Genomic DNA, 16,732 nt, shown 5'->3' on the forward strand with positions numbered 1-16,732 from the left:
CTTTAGGTCAAGTTCGAATCTGGGTCATGTCGGTTCAGAAACTAGGTCACGGGGTCAAATTAAAGGAAAAGCTAGTTAACTTTTTAGAGGCCACACTTATGACCATATCTTAATGAAACTTGGTCAGAATGTTAATATTGATGATCTTTAGGTTAATAGGTCAGTTGAGCGATACAGAGCCTTCATGGCCCTCTTGTTTTTATAACCCTTGTATCCATAAAATTTGAATAATATGTATTAACCTAGTTCATATTGCTTTCTCGGGGCATGAAACACATTTTTTTTTATCTTCCCACCAAAATATAATGCAGATTGCATCAGCAATAAATTCTTTTTGTGCTCAGAGTTCAGGATTTATGTTTATATAAATGTTTCTGTATTTCAAGTCAAGAAACTTGAGATTCTGAGCTATTTTCTTATAACATCAGATAAATTGACGACATCAAATAAAAATGGCGACATCTGTAAGATTTTTCCAGTGGCACAGCAAGGTGTATTGAATGAATAAGAAAGGTTTTCCTTCTCTGGACCAGAAATGGACAAAAATATTAGTTTCTGCTGTAATTTCTCTTTTGATCCATGTTGATCTGAAAAGACTGGAGTAGCCTTTCCACAAATACAATATCTGCCAGGAAACGCACGTGTCAGATTCTTTCCCACCAAAATTTTAATAATATTTTGTAGAAAGCATGCACAATCGATCTCAAAAAAGAACTCTCAGATGTTAAACAAGAGGTTCTTATAGTTTCGTATTTTATATATATAAGTGCTTGTGTGTGTGTCTGTGTGATTCAGTACGTGTTTTTTTTTTTTCCTTTCTTTAGAACGGAAGCAATATTGCAGCAGATGAATTTGTTTTGTTTTTTTGGTTTACAACACTTTCTATAAAATATAGGTTCTGTAACAAAGAAAGGCAACTCATAACAAATGAGATGTTTATTTTTCGTCCTCTGAAAAAGCTATTTGTGGTCTTATAGCGATATTATGATGAAAATGACTGTCAAAATCGTCTGACAATTGGTGATAAAAAATGGTGCAAAACCTAACACTTTATAGCCCTAAATGTAAAACATGTACATACATAAGCTGTTGTGCAGGAAAAGAGAAATATCAGTTAAAAAAAACAGGATATAAGCAAGTATATATAGTAATGATGGTTGGAACATCAAAGCAGTCAGTGCTGATTTGAATCTGAAGATTGTTTCAGCACTGACTACATGAGATGGTAAAATGTTCCATTCTGCTACAGTTCTAGGGAAAAATGAGTATTAGTAGTAGTCAGCTGTGGTAGAAGGTATTTAAAGAGCTAAGTAATGATAACGTCTAGATTTTCTAGTGATTCGACCGAGATATTGTTTAGGATCGACATCAACATGATTATAAACCATTTTATGAAAGAATACCAACCTGCTATATTTTCTTCTGGATTGAAGCGAATTCCAACTTAAATTTGTTAGTATATTTGTAACTGAGCCCAGGGTCTTGTTATAATTTTTAAAACAATTCTCGCAGCTTGCCTCTGAATGTTTTTTTTTTATTTGTCTATATCCTTCTGATAGTAAGAATCCCAAACACTGGAACAATACAGATGTACCCTAAAGCTGGTCTAACAGTGGTGTTATAGGTAGCTGTTTTGATACTACGCTTTGCGGTATGTATATTAAGTGTTAAGAAACCAAGACTTTGACATGCTTTACTAGATATTTCATTTATATGAGGGGAGCAAGATAAGTTGAATGTCTGACGTACAATAGACATGCTGATCACATTAGGTATAGACAGTATTTACTGGCTCTCTGGATCTAGAAACATGCATGATATGACATTTTCTTATGTTACAGGACATCCTCCATTTCTGCTCCCATAATGACAGGCTGTTGACAGACTGTTAAGGTCCTGTTGCAGCTGAGTGAGTCTGCCTGTGACTTAATTCTTCAGTGGATAACACAGTCATCTGCAAAAAGACACTCATTAGAAGATACAGAACACGGTAGGTCATTTATATAGAGCAGGAATAGTAGAGGTCCCAGGACATGATAAGATAGGTTTGAAAAGTGAACGCGAGCATTTCAGTTTTTTTTTTGTGAACATTTTTAGCTCGACTATTCGAAGAATAGTCTAGCTATTCTACTCACCCTGGCGTCGGCGTCGGCGTCGGCGTCGGCGTCGGCGTCACACCTTGGTTAAGTTTTTGCATGCAAGTACATACAGCTATCATTTAAAGGCATATAGCTTTAAAACTTATTTATTCTTTTTCTAGGTCAATTACCAACCTCACTGGGTCAAGTTCCATAACTCTAACATGTATTTTGAGCAAATTATGCCCCCTTTTGGACTTAGAAAATTCTGGTTAAAGTTTTACATGCAAGTTACTATCTCCAAAACTAATGCAGATATTGAATTGAAACTTCACATGTGTCTTCGGGGTTATAAAACTAGTTGATAGCACCAAGTCCTATAACTCTGACCTTTATTTTGGCCAAATTATGCCCCCTTTTTGACTTAGAAAATTCTGGTTAAAGTTTTGCATGCAAGTACATACAGCTATTACTAAAAGGCATATAGATTTGAAACTTATTTTTTCTTTTTCTAGATCAATTACCTACCTCACTGGGTCAAGTCCCATAACTCTGACATGTATTTTGGCCAAATTATGCCCCCTTTTGGACTTAGAAAATCCTGGTTAAAGTTTTACATGCAAGTAACTATCTCCAAAACTACTACAGATATTAAATTGAAACTTCACATGTGTCTTCGGGGTTATAAAACTAGTTGATAGCACCAAGTCCTATGACTCTGACGTGTATTTTGGGCAAATTATGCCCCCTTTTGGACTTAGAAAATCCTGGTTAAAGTTTTGCGTGCAAGTACATACAGCTATTACCAAAAGGCATATAGCTTTGAAACTTATTTATTCTTTTTCTAGGTCAATTACCAACCTCACTGGGTCAAGTTCCATAACTCTTAACATGTATTTTGAGCAAATTATGCCCCCTTTTGGACTTAGAAAATTCTGGTTAAAGTTTTACATGCAAGTTACTATCCCCAAAACTAATGCAGATATTGAATTGAAACTTAATATGTTTCTTCGGGGTTATAAAACTAGTTGATAGCACCAAGTCCCACAACTCTGATATGTATTTTGGTCAAATTATGTCCCCTTTCGAACTTAAAACTCTTTTGATATTTAACATTTTGGGTAATAATTTCCTGCTTCTGTGACAATATTTCGAATAGTCGAGCTTGGCTGTCTTATGGACAGCTCTTGTTTTTTGAAATCCTGAATTTGAAAGAGTTATTTTTCCTTCGGTTATTGCTACTTATAGCACATAATAATAGAGAAGAATGTTTAGACTTTCATGATAATGAGCCAGGCCATGAGAAAACCAACTAGTGCGTTTACGACCAGCATGCATCCGCGCAGTCTGGTCAGGATTCATGCTGTTCACGTTCAAAGCATTTAACAGTTTGTTAGTGAACAGCATGGATCCTGACCAGACTGCCTGGATGCAGTATGTTGGTATTTTCATGGCGTGGCTCATAACTTACTAACACCTAGAACTATTGCTCGCATTCATAGAAATGTTTGAGTTTTTTGAAACATGGTTGCAAGAGTTATCTACTCATGGAACTAAAATGCATTAGGCTATAGGATAATTATTTACATCTAAAAGACTAAACATCTCTCTTTGTACACAGTTTAAAAAACTGATAAAACAAAGACTGGCATTTAGAATGTGTCTTTATTGAAATAATTGTTTCATTCCAGGTATATTATTCATTTAAACAACTGGTTATGTCAAATGTAAGTAGGCAGTGGCAAGGGGCCATGTAATGGCACCACTAGACCTGGAATCTAGGGGTCCACTTACCAGACCTGTAAACAACCCATACAGATATTTGAAGAGCGGAGACTATAATGCAGAATAGTATTAAGCCTTTTATCTCCCACTTCAGAAGAGCATTTACAATGGAGAAGTTCCTTGTATCAAGTCGCAAAGCCAGTGATCTATTGGCCAGTAAAGTTGGTCCCGACGGGATTTTGCAAGACAGTAAAGTAAGCGGGGATCTCTGTTCGCAGTACAAGTTGGCAACATTGTTGTTGATCAGTGGACACACAGCCAAAGCTCACAGACTACTTGACCGTATCAAAAGGGATTTTATGCAGGTATAATTACTAGGACCAAATATGAGTTAAAGATAAAAGTAGTATTTAGAAATCATTAAATCAGTATACTTAGGTATTTCTTTGCTTGACGTTTTGAAATTTTTCTGATAGTAGAGCTTTTGCCCTTGCCCATTTGGAATCTCAGTAACTGCTTGTTGGAATGATTTGAAACTTGACAGACTTGTTCACTGTGATGATCTGACATACATTGCACAGGTTCAAGACTTCAATAACTCTTGTTTTGCTTTTTAGCCGCCATACGTTGTCGTCTCTCAACAATTTCTTGTCTGCACAATAGTGGATTCATTTATGATTGGATTTTAAAGGACAAAATTGGCTAATTTGATCTTGTTTGCAAAATAGCAGTTATTTATGATTGAATTTTAACCAAACTTGCTTACAACTTGTATAACCTTAAGATCTTGATTCCTTTCTTGAACCAGCAATATTCCATTATGGGTTCTAGAGTAATGGCTTCTGAAAAGGCCAGAAATTGGCTATTTTGGTCTTGTCTGCACAATAGCAGTTTCATTTATGACTGGACTCTAACCAAACTTGCACATAACTTGTATCACCATATTAAGATCTTGGTTCCTTTCTTGTACCAGCCATTTCCCACAATGGGTTCCCGAGTTATAGCCCCTGAAAGGGCAAGTATTGGCTGTTTTGGTATTGTCTGCACAGTAGTGGTTTCATTTATGGCTATATACCAATAAAAGAAATTTTTCTTTGTTTCATATAAAATTCAGCTACTTCAGAACAATTTTGTTACAGTTTCTAGATTTTCACTCTGTCGTAGACCTATTTTCCACAAGATAACCATACATTTGCTTCAGGAAAGCGAAAAGAAAAAGGGGTGTTGAATAGTATGCAGTGAAATGCAAGTCAGCTGAAGTCAGGTACCCTCATATTGCTGCTTTAGGATCTATTTATTAGGGACTTCTTTCGACACGGAAGCACATTTTTGACCGAATTACTGCATTATGACCTTATGACCCTCCTGTTTACTGAACTAAATCCCATTTCTGTCCTTGGCAGTTTTTGGTTTAGTTTTGTAATTCAGTAATTACATGTAGGAATGGATTGAAACTTCACACACTGGTTCCCTGGTATGATCTAATTCAGTATTCACATGTAGGAAGGGACTGAATCTTCACACACTGGTTTCCTGGTGTGATGTAATTCAGTAATCACATGTAGGAAGGGACTGAAACTTCACACACTGGTTCCCTGGTATGATGTAATTCAGCAATCACAGGTAGGAAGGGACTGAATCTTCACACACTGGTTCCCTGGTATGATGTAATTCAGTAATCACATGTAGGAAGGGATGGAAACTCCACACACTGGTTTCCTGGTATGATGTAATTCAGTAATCACATGTAGGAAGGGACTGAATCTTCACACACTAGTTCCCTGGTGTGATGTAATTCAGTAATCACATGTAGGAAGGGACTGAATCTTCACACACTGGTTCCCTGGTGTGATGTAATTCAGTAATCACATGTAGGAAGGGATGGAAACTCCACACACTGGTTTCCTGGTGTGATGTAATTCAGTAATCACATGTAGGAAGGGACTGAAACTTCACACACTGGTTCCCTGGTATGATGTAATTCAGTAATCACATGTAGGAAGGGACTGAATCTTCACACACTGGTTCCCTGGTAAGATGTAATTCAGTAATCACAGGTAGGAAGGGATGGAAACTCCACACACTAGTTCCCTGGTATGATGTAATTCAGTAATCACATGTAGGAAGGGACTGAATCTTCACACACTAGTTCCCTGGTATGATGTAATTCAGTAATCACATGTAGGAAGGGACTGAATCTTCACACACTGGTTCCCTGGTATGATGTAATTCAGTAATCACATGTAGGAAGGGACTGAATCTTCACACACTGGTTCCCTGGTGTGATGTAATTCAGTAATCACATGTAGGAAGGGATGGAAACTCCACACACTGGTTTCCTGGTGTGATGTAATTCAGTAATCACGTGTAGGAAGGGACTGAAACTTCACACACTGGTTCCCTGGTATGATGTAATTCAGTAATCACATGTAGGAAGGGACTGAATCTTCACACACTGGTTCCCTGGTATGATGTAATTCAGTAATCACAGGTAGGAAGGGATGGAAACTCCACACACTGGTTCCCTGGTATGATGTAATTCAGTAATCACAGGTAGGAAAGGACTGAATCTTCACACACTGGTTTCCTGGTATGATGTAATTCAGTAATCACAGGTAGGAAGGGACGGAAACTTCACACACTGGTTCCCTGGTATGATGTAATTCAGTAATCACAGGTAGGAAGGGACTGAATATTCACACACTAGTTCCCTGGTATGATGTTATTCAGTAATCACATGTAGGAAGGGACTGAATCTTCACACTCTAGTTCCCTGGTATGATGTAATTCAGTAATCACAGGTAGGAAAGGACTGAATCTTCACACACTGGTTTCCTGGTATGATGTAATTCAGTAATCACAGGTAGGAAGGGATGGAAACTCCACACACTGGTTTCCTGGTATGATGTAATTCAGTAATCACAGGTAGGAAGGGACTGAATCTTCACACACTGGTTTCCTGGTATGATATATAATGCAATGCACATGTCCCATCACTTTCTATTGCTTTTTCACAAAGTTAATGCCTGTTTTTCAAGGTATTTTTTTTTTGTGTGTGTAATCTATTATCTCATTACCAGTAAGCATCACAATAGTGTAAAGTTCCATGACTGAGAATTATTGACCCTTTTGTACTTATGTTTACATTATTTGAAGTCTTCCTATTGACCTGGCTTTTGAATATTCCAGCATTGCTGTCCTAGAGGTAAAATAACCTCAGAGGGAAGGGTGTGGTCATGACATTTCTTTAAATAAGGCTGTTATGATTGTTATTATAATTATTGTTGTTATCATTTACTGTTATTATGATTATTATGCACAACGTCACAAACTATGTCATTGTATAGAAATAGGCATTTAATCAAATTATTCAGTTTCAATTTTATCCAATAGCTCTTGTTATGTCATAAGTTTTGCTTTTTTATTTCAAATATTAGATGGTACTGCCCAAATTGAAAGATGGACCAGTCCATTTTAGAAATTTAGCAGGGTAAAGGTTAAGGAAGGACGAAGGTTATAAGGAAGGATTAAGTTAAAAGGTAAGAATGAAGGTTGTAACGGAAATCTAGCAATTACTGTGAAATAATTATTATTCGTGGGGAACTAATTTTCGTGGATTTCGTGGTTGAGTCAATCCATGAAAATTAATCCCAACGGACAAGTAAAATTCCCATTCATTTTATGTTAAAAAGTTGAAATCCACGAATTTATATCCAAACGAAATTGCCGTTTTGACCAAAACCACGAAATTTCTTGCCCACGAAATTAAATGATTTCACAGTATCAGGGAAGTTTTGTTTGGTGTTTCTATGGCCACAAGGAATTGTCAACAAGAAATTTTGTGTTACTTTAGGAAGACGGGGATCTGATATCATTCCCAGAGAAAAGTGAGAGAGGAAGGAAAAGCGCAAGTTTTCCGATGTCACATTTTTGGACGTATATGAATGCCTGGATCGCTATGGGTGCCCACAGAATGGGGAGGTAAGGTAAATAATCTTTAGTTGCATTAATTCTGTACTATTTTAGGTTTAAAAATAACCCCAGAAGTGAAAGGAGAGTGTAGATAAATCAGTTGTGAGTTCACCTGTTAGTTCAAGGTGTGCTATTACTAGTAGCATAGACAGATGGACCAGCATCTTTTTTCAGCTTTTTAATTTAGTGGGGGGTCCATGACCCCTTTTTATGTCATTAGAGCTTAAAATAGAAATACAATTTATCTTCTTACAAAATTATTCAATCAGGGCAGTTGACCCCTTTAATGGGCCACTAGAGCTATAAGTGGAAATAATCTCCTATGACCTTCTCGAGAGCCACTTGGGTGATTATTATTTGAGCTGCACCATGACAGAACCAACATAGTGCATTTGCGACCAGCATGGATAGTGCATTTGCAACCAGCATGGATCCAGACCAGCCTGCACATCCACGCAGTCTGGTCAGGATCCATGCTGTTCACTTTCAAAGCCTATTACAAATAGAGAAACTGTTAGCGAACAGCATGGATCTTGACCAGACTGCACGGATGCGCAGGCTGGTCTGGATCCTTACTGGTCGCATATGCACTTTGTTGGTATTCTCATGGCACGGCTCATTTGTTCGGGTAGCATCCTGGTAAGATCCTCTCCCAGTATGTTCAAATGAAAGTCACTTGACATTGTTGATGTTTTTGTTACTATTCATGATTCAGTGTGTCGTACCAATATTTAAGTTAAGTTAAGCAAGTTTTTGTTCTCTGTGAGGCATTACATGTATATAGAGAATAGACACTTCATGTAGATAAATCTCACTCAGGAATACCTAATACAAAAACATTTCACCTAAATAAACCTCATCCTTGACCTTGAACTTCTTACTCAGAAATACCTCATCCAGAAAGTCTTTTCTAAGGAGCTCTTCACCCAGAAACACTTGGCCAAGAAGCACCTCACCCAGAAACACTTGGCCCAGGAATTTTTCTCCCAAGAACTCCTTGCCTATGAACACCTCACCCAGGAACTTTTCTCCCAAGAACTCCTTGCCTATGAACACCTCACCCAGGAACTTTTCTCCCAAGAACTCCTTGCCTATGAACACATCACCCAGGAACTTTTCTCCCAAGAACTCCTTGCCTATGAACACTTCACCCAGGACAGGAACTTTTCTCCCAAGAACTCCTTGCCTATGAACACCTCACCCAGGAACTTTTCTCCCAAGAACTCCTTGCCTATGAACACCTCACCCAGGAAAATCTCACAAAGTAACACCTCACCTAGGAACCTTTCTCCCAAGAACTCCTTGCCTATGAACACCTCACCCAGGAACTTTTCTCCCAAGAACTCCTTGCCTATGAACACCTCACCCAGGAACTTTTCTCCCAAGAACTCCTTGCCTATGAACACCTCACCCAGGAAAATCTCACAAAGTAACACCTCACCCAGGAACCTTTCTCTCAAGAACTCCTTGCCTATGAACACCTCACCCAGGAACTTTTCTCCTAAGAACTCCTTGCCTATGAACATCTCACCCAGGAACTTTTCTCCCAAGTACTCCTTGCCTATGAACACCTCACCCAGGAACTTTTCTCCCAAGAACTCCTTGCCTATGAATACCTCACCCAGGAACTTTTCTCCCAAGAACTCCTTGCCTATGAACACATCACCCAGGAAAATCTCACAAAGTAACACCTCACCCAGGAACTTTTCTCCCAAGAACTCCTTGCCTATGAACACCTCACCCAGGAAAATCTCACAAAGTAACACCTCACCCAGGAACTTTTCTCCCAAGAACTCCTTGCTTATAAACACCTCACCCAGGAACTTTTCTCCCAAGAACTCCTTGCCTATAAACACCTCACCCAGGAACTTTTCTCCCAAGAACTCCTTGCCTATGAACACCTCACCCAGGAACTTTTCTCCCAAGAACTCCTTGCCTATAAACACCTCACCCAGGAACTTTTCTCCCAAGAACTCCTTGCCTATGAACACCTCACCCAGGAACTTTTCTCCCAAGAACTCCTTGCCTATAAACACCTCAACCAGGAACTTTTCTCCCAAAAACTCCACACCTATGAACACCTCACCCAGGAAAATCTCACCAGATAGCAACTCATCGAGGAAAATCTCACCAAGTAGCACCTCACCCAGTAACTTTTCTCTCTAGAATTCTTCACCTATGAAAATCTCACCAAGTAATACCTCACCTAGGAGTCTTTTGTTCTTGTTAATTAAGCTAATCAGGTGGGGAAAAAGTTGAGAGGAATTGGATTGATACTATGTTCAGTGCATAAACTACCGGAAACATGGATGGGCAGAAACATTTTGATATAGTTATTTATTTTACAGGTTTGATATATCATTCCCTGCCTTCAACTTTTGTAAGACTTTCTTCCACCCAGAGTATCAGTTAGTCTGTGTCACTGAGGGGCTTGCTGATGTTAATGATGAATCAACCATGGATTGCTTGTCGACGGCTCACTTTGGATTACTGTGTCTATATATGGGAGGTAAATACATCAATCAGGGTAGCGGTTAATGGTGCAAAAAATCATAAATCTAGGCTGACACTAGGGTTGTAGGATAGGTAGGGGCAGTCTGCAGGAAAACCACCCCTATCTATTTTGAAATCCTGTGCAAGACCTTTAACATACTGTGAAATCATTTAAATTCACTGGCATGAAATTTTGCGCAAGCTTGAGGAAGGACTGTTTCGTGCGGGCTTTAATTCACGCATTTTCAATTTTAGCAATGAAAAATATAATGAAAAATAATAATAGCGTGGTCTTGAATTCGCGCATCGGTCCTAGCGCGAAAATTCGTCCTACGCGAATAAATATTATTTCACAGTAAGCAGTTTTTTAGGGATGCATGCTGGGTATGTCATCTCTAAAGCCATATATGTAAATAGAGATTTGAATTTTCCAATTCAAGAATACTGCAAAATGAAAATCATGATTACTTATACCAACTAATGTTGTGATACATCAGTTTAAAGCTACATCTGCGATACAGTCAATATCTCCAGGGGCAGCAAAATCTGATTTTGACTTTCTTGCCCATTTTTGTCATTTGCTATTTTTACTTGTCCGTATGATAGTTATATAGTAAATTCTGGTCAAATTTCACATGTCCGTACAAGCTTTTGGACAACCTAGGCAATACAGACAATTGAATTTGCCGCCCCTGATCTCTTAGTTAAATTGAATGCAAATAACACAGAGTTATCATGAAAATGACTCTTCATTCTAACATATCCAAATATTCAGATCACAGTATTAATTTTAAAGAGCTTGCTGTAACAAGAAAAGTTTTATTTTCCACAATTCTTTTATTACTTAATGTGTACTAGACATTGTGTGTATGATGTTAGTTAGACATTGAATTTAGGTCTACTACATTTCAACCCAAATCCTACGTTGGTATGTCGGGTGTTCGCTGGGCAGTAAATAACCCGTTGTTGTCAATCTGATTGGATTGGTTTATAAATGATAAAAGATGTTTGATGGGCAGTTGATATATTCACAGATTTAGAAAGAGCGAAGGAGTGTGGAGAGGGCTTGTTAAAATTGATGGCGGCACAACCAAATTTTGAGAAGGAAGTGCTTTTGCGGATGTCTGTGAAAACTGGTACCCTTTTAGAAAACCCACCTGTGAATATGGAACCATTCTATATAGTGAAAAGAGATTCTCCAAATCAGCTATACTTTTTCCTTGGTTACCATGGAATTTTTATGGTAAAGTTATTCCAGACGACAAAAGATCAGAAATTTTTGGAAAGTGCAAAAGCAGTTATAGACTTTTCTCTGACGTGTCACGAAAGTATCTGTATTTTTAGTTTTAGCCACACAGTGGCGTATGCTGCAGCACTTTTGGCAGTTGAAACAAAAGAAGTGAAGTATCGCAGATTTGCTATTGGGATTGGAGAGTATTTAATCTCTATTCAAACTAAAGAAGGTTTTTTCTGTAAAGAAATGGATCTGATAGATAGATATGATCAGACAGCAGAAATAGCAATTTGGTTAAAAGAACTAAACAATGAACTGAAAAAAATTGTTAGTTGATACCAAGCGCAAAGATATATTTATTTTTAACTCAAGTAACTGAAATTTTTCTAATAGTTCTTTCATCAGCCTATGCATTAAAGTTTTGCATGTAAGCTGGCAATTTTTAACCTTCACAGATATATTCAGCATCAAGAGATGACTTCACAAGACAAGTTACATAACTCTAGTTTTTATTACCTCACGGATCACACAGTGACAGGGTGAGCTTTTGTGATCGCATTTTGTTCGTCGTCTGTCGGTCCGCTCACAATTTCTTGTGGACATGATAGAGACCACATTTTGCAATCAGTCTTAATCGAACATGCACACAACTTGTATTGGCGTAATTTCTTGGTTCCTTTCTAAAACTGGCCAGATCCCATTGTGCTTCCCGAGTTTCGGCCTCTTAAAGGCCAAAATGTGCTATTTTGGTTTTGTGAACACGATAGAGACTGCATTTTGTAATGGATTTAAATCAAACTTGCACACAACTTGTATTGACATAATATCTTGGATTCTTTCGAAAACTGGTCAGATCCCACCATGGCTTCCAGAGTTATGGCCCCGTAAAGGGCAAAAATTTGCTATTTTGGCATTTGCAGCAATATAGAGACTTCATTTATAGTTTGATTTGATACAAATTTGCAAAATATCTTTAGCAACAATATATCTTGGATTCCATGATGAATCTGTCAGATCCAATATTAGGTTCTGGAGTTATGGCCCTTGAAAGAGCCAAAATTTATTAATTTTTACCTTGTGAACATGAAATAAGTGACATTTTACATTCGGTTTTAACCACACTTACACACACAATAAGATCTCAGTTCCTTTCGAAAACTGGCTAGATTCCATCATGGGTTCTAGAGTTACTGCTCCTAAATGGGGCACAATTTTCTGTTTTGACCTTTTCAGCCATATAGAGGTTTCATTTATGCTTTGATTTAAGAGAAAACCATGTTGTTTAAATTCTATTACTTTCCTTATGTAAACATGTAATCTTCTTAAATATCTTTGATTTACATTTGCTATTTTTAATTGTAATCCCTTTCATGTCTTTGATTTACTTTCGTTGATTTGTGTTTACTGTATATTATGTACATTTGAGGCTCAAAGGGAAGACTGGGTATACCCGTGTTGCCTCGTTAAATAAAGACTTTATTATTATTGTTATTATTATAGTCTTGCACAGAATGTTTATCTTGATCAGCTCTAAGCCAGTTTGAAACTGGGTCATGTGGGGTCAAAAACTAGGTCACCTGCTCAAATCAAAGGTAAAGCTTGTTTATACTCTGTGGGTCATATTAATAATTCTATCTTCATGAAATTTGGTAAGAATGTTTATCTTGATGATTCCCATGCCAGGTTTGAAACTGGGTCATGTTGGGTCAAAAACTAGGTCACAACTCAATTCAAAGGAAAAGCTTGTTAACACTGTAGAGGTCACATTTATGACCCCATCTTCATGAAACTTGGTTAGAATGTTTATTTTGATGATTCCAAGGTAAAGTTTAACAGGTGAATGATATAGGGTCGTCTTGACCCTCTTGTTTTGTTATAATATTCCTTTTTAGCTTGACTGCGTCTGCATCCTTCTGCATCCATACCTTAGTTAAAGTTCTGATGCTTTTTCTCCCTGTAATTCCTTGATTAATTTGCTTCAAATAGTTTTACCTCATCATCACCCTGATCATATGACATAGGTCTGTACCTCTGACACATTTATCTAGAATTTTAGATTAGGCCTAATTTTGATTTATTTTCACATCATCTCTGTTATTTTAGAAGGGATTTGATTCAAACTTGAACTAATTGTTCCACATCATTTGACACAAGAGCCATAACTCTGGCACCAATATTTAATGAATTATCCCCCTTTTTACTTAAAATTTCAGGTTAAAGTTTTGATGCACTTGCACTCTATCTTTGTTGTTATCAATTGGATTTAATTAAAACTTAAAATAGTTGTGCCTCATTATCACCCACATCCTGTCGCAAAGGATATTATGCTTCCACAAATATTTTATGAATTATGCTCCCTTTTTAGCTCGACTTTTCGAAGAAAAAGTAGAGCTATTGCACTTGCCCCGGCGTCTGTGTCGCCGTTGGTTGAAGTTTTTTATAAAGTCAAATATCTCTGTTACTATCAAAGCTATTGACTTGAAACTTAAAATAGTTATTGACTATCAAAGTCAACACCAGGAGAAACAATCCCCATAACTCTGCTTTGAATTTTGACAGAATTATGCCCCTTTTTAACTTAGAAATTTTAGTTTTTGATAAAGTCAAATATCTCTGTTACTATTAAAGCTTTTTACTTGAAACTCAAAGTAGTTGTTTACAATCAAAGTCTACACCAGGAGACACAATCCCCATAACTCTGATTTGAATTTTGACAGAATTATGCCCCTTTTTAACTTAGAAATTTTTGTTAAAAGTCAAATATTTCTGTTACTATTAAAGCTTTTGACTTGAAACTCTAAATAGTTATTTACTATCAAAGTCTACACCAGGAGACACAATTCCCATAACTCTGATTATAATTTTGACAGAGTTATGTCCCTTTTTAACTTGGAATTTTTTTTTACTGGCAAAGCTCTAATTCAGAGTCAAGCACTGAGAAAAGTCGAGCGCGCTGTCTTACGGACAGCTCTTGTTACTTACAAGTCCAGATTCATTTTCTTTGACATCATCGTCCTCATTACAACTCCGGTACAAATATTTCATATATTATGACCCCATAGAATTTCAGTTAAATTTTGATGATTTTTCACCATATATCTGTTGTTACTAAATGGATATGATTCAAACTTAAAATGTTTATTCCACATCATCATCCACACAAGATTTATAATGTGGCACCAATATATTATACCCACTTTTTACTTAGAATTTCAGGTTAAAGTAGCGCTCAACAAATCCTCTTGTATCCTCATAAATACGAGTATAAACGGATTCCGGGTGAGTGGAATTTTCTGTAGTACTTGTCCTGCAGGCCGAGTGCCATTCTTGACCAAAAAAGATTGTAAATCCAACTAAAACGTAGCCTAGAAACCGGATAGCTAAAAGATCTTAAACGAAAGAATATTTGTTCTAAACTCCGCCCTGCTCTGTTACGGTACCGCATTAGGATCTCCTCAGTGAAATGCTCGACAGTCCAGTACTGTTTTTAACTGATTTTGAAATAAATGCTGTCTATAAAGACTTGTTTTCTTCAGTGAATTGTAGGAGTACAAATTGCAGCAGGTCAAGTGAAACCTCTGTGCTGCTTGTCCTGAATTTGAAAATTTGTCGAGCCCTGTCAAGTCAGGCCTTGGCAGTAACGTTTTTTCAGTGGTGTCCCTACCTCCTATAGACTTTGGTGTCCGTCAGCAAGACTTTGGATCCCACCAGTTGGAAAGGATGAAAATGTACTAAAATCAACTAAAATTGCTAAAGCTAAAATGATATGAGCCGCGCCATGAGAAAACCAAAATAGTGCATTTGCGACCAGCATGGACCCAGACCAGCCTATGCATCTGCGCAGTCTGGTCAGGATCCATGCTGTTTGCTTTCAAAGCCTATTGCAGTTAGAGAAACAGTTAGCGAACAGCAAGGATCCTGACCAGACTGCGCGGATGCGCAGGCTGGTCTGGATCCATGCTGGTAGCAAATGCACTATGTTGGTTTTCTCATGGCGCGGCTCATATTTATTTCTACTTGTGTTTCAAATTGAACTTTTAAAGGCTCTGTCAAGCAATTCTATATTTTTTGGCCTGTTTGTGAAAATTAAGAAACCTGTGACCACAAGTTCTCTCTCTTTGGTATTCAAAATGTAGTGGTTTAATTCACCCAAGATAATGATATTTTGTGCCACATTACTTGAAAACACCGCCAAAATGAATTTTCAGTCATATATTCTGTTAGAATTAAGAAATCACTGAATGTCATTTGGAATAGAATGTAGACTAATACACAACACTGATTTAGAATAGGTATCCTGGGGGAACCCCTTACTAGAAGTTTGGTTCCTTGGGATCCAGGGACACTGTTAGTGTCGAGGCCTGCTGTTTTTAAGATACAGCCTTGAAAATTGGATGACATGACAATGTAGTTTTGCAGACTAATCGTAAAACTGAATTTCAGTGACCACGAATGTGACCTACTGTCTTGTTTTTTAAGATACAGTCTCAGGCCTCCTAGCAGGCCTGAACAAAAATAAAGGTTTTTATAAAGGCTCCAATCTATTGAAATAAAGGCCTTTTAGTGTAAAATATTAAAAAATAAAGAGTAAATAAAGGCTATTTTTGTCGGAATTCTCGTTGAAAACACATAATATATATAGGTATTTACTAAAAAAAGTTAATTTATATATGGAAACCCACACTCTTAAACCAGATATCAGAAATAGGCATTTTTGATATTATCTCATACTGTTTGAATGATATACATACCTAACTTAATGGGTATACCTACTTTCACTGCACATTTATATCACCTATTTTGTATATGGTTCCTGTTTTATACATTGTACAGGCTTTCAAGCACTATTTGGCAAAAAATTAGGGCTGTTTTTGCAAAAAATAAGGGCTAAATTAGGACTAAATGCCCACAGGTCAACATGTCAAGCCCATCCTTTTCTATATTGTTGCTTTTTGCAGGGGCACCATTCTAGAACAAATGTGTCCCAACATAAGTTTTTGATATACAGGTATGAAATGGTGGACACTGGTGCCTTTATTTGTTTAAATATTGAGGTACTGGAGGGGTACTTCTCTCAACTGGGGGGAGGGGGTTAGGGGCTCTCCTGGAAAATTTTAAAATACAGGTAATGAAATAGTGGGTGCTTGTGTATTTTTTGTCTAAATTTTGAGGCATAGGGGGTGTAGCCCCCTAATTTTAGGGAGGTAAGGATGCTGCCACCCCTCTGAAA

General features: G+C 37.4%; 2 protein-coding genes across 2 annotated transcripts; both read left to right on the plus strand.

Moving 5' to 3' along the window:
* Window positions 1–3,902: 3,902 nt before the first annotated feature.
* Window positions 3,903–7,788, plus strand: LOC128551030 (uncharacterized). Its single transcript, XM_053531301.1, has 2 exons — window positions 3,903–4,168; window positions 7,657–7,788. The coding sequence occupies exons 1-2, from the start codon at window positions 3,920–3,922 to the stop codon at window positions 7,786–7,788; spliced, it is 381 nt and encodes a 126-aa protein (XP_053387276.1). The 5' UTR covers window positions 3,903–3,919.
* Window positions 7,789–10,127: 2,339 nt separating this feature from the next.
* On the plus strand, window positions 10,128–13,786 carry LOC128551133 (uncharacterized). Its single transcript, XM_053531585.1, has 2 exons — window positions 10,128–10,284; window positions 11,303–13,786. Exons 1-2 carry the CDS (start codon window positions 10,233–10,235, stop codon window positions 11,836–11,838), a joined length of 588 nt encoding a protein of 195 aa, XP_053387560.1. The 5' UTR covers window positions 10,128–10,232; the 3' UTR covers window positions 11,839–13,786.
* Window positions 13,787–16,732: the final 2,946 nt, after the last annotated feature.

This window comes from Mercenaria mercenaria, chromosome 19, assembly GCF_021730395.1.
Source record: "Mercenaria mercenaria strain notata chromosome 19, MADL_Memer_1, whole genome shotgun sequence".
Classification (NCBI taxonomy): domain Eukaryota; kingdom Metazoa; phylum Mollusca; class Bivalvia; order Venerida; family Veneridae; genus Mercenaria; species Mercenaria mercenaria.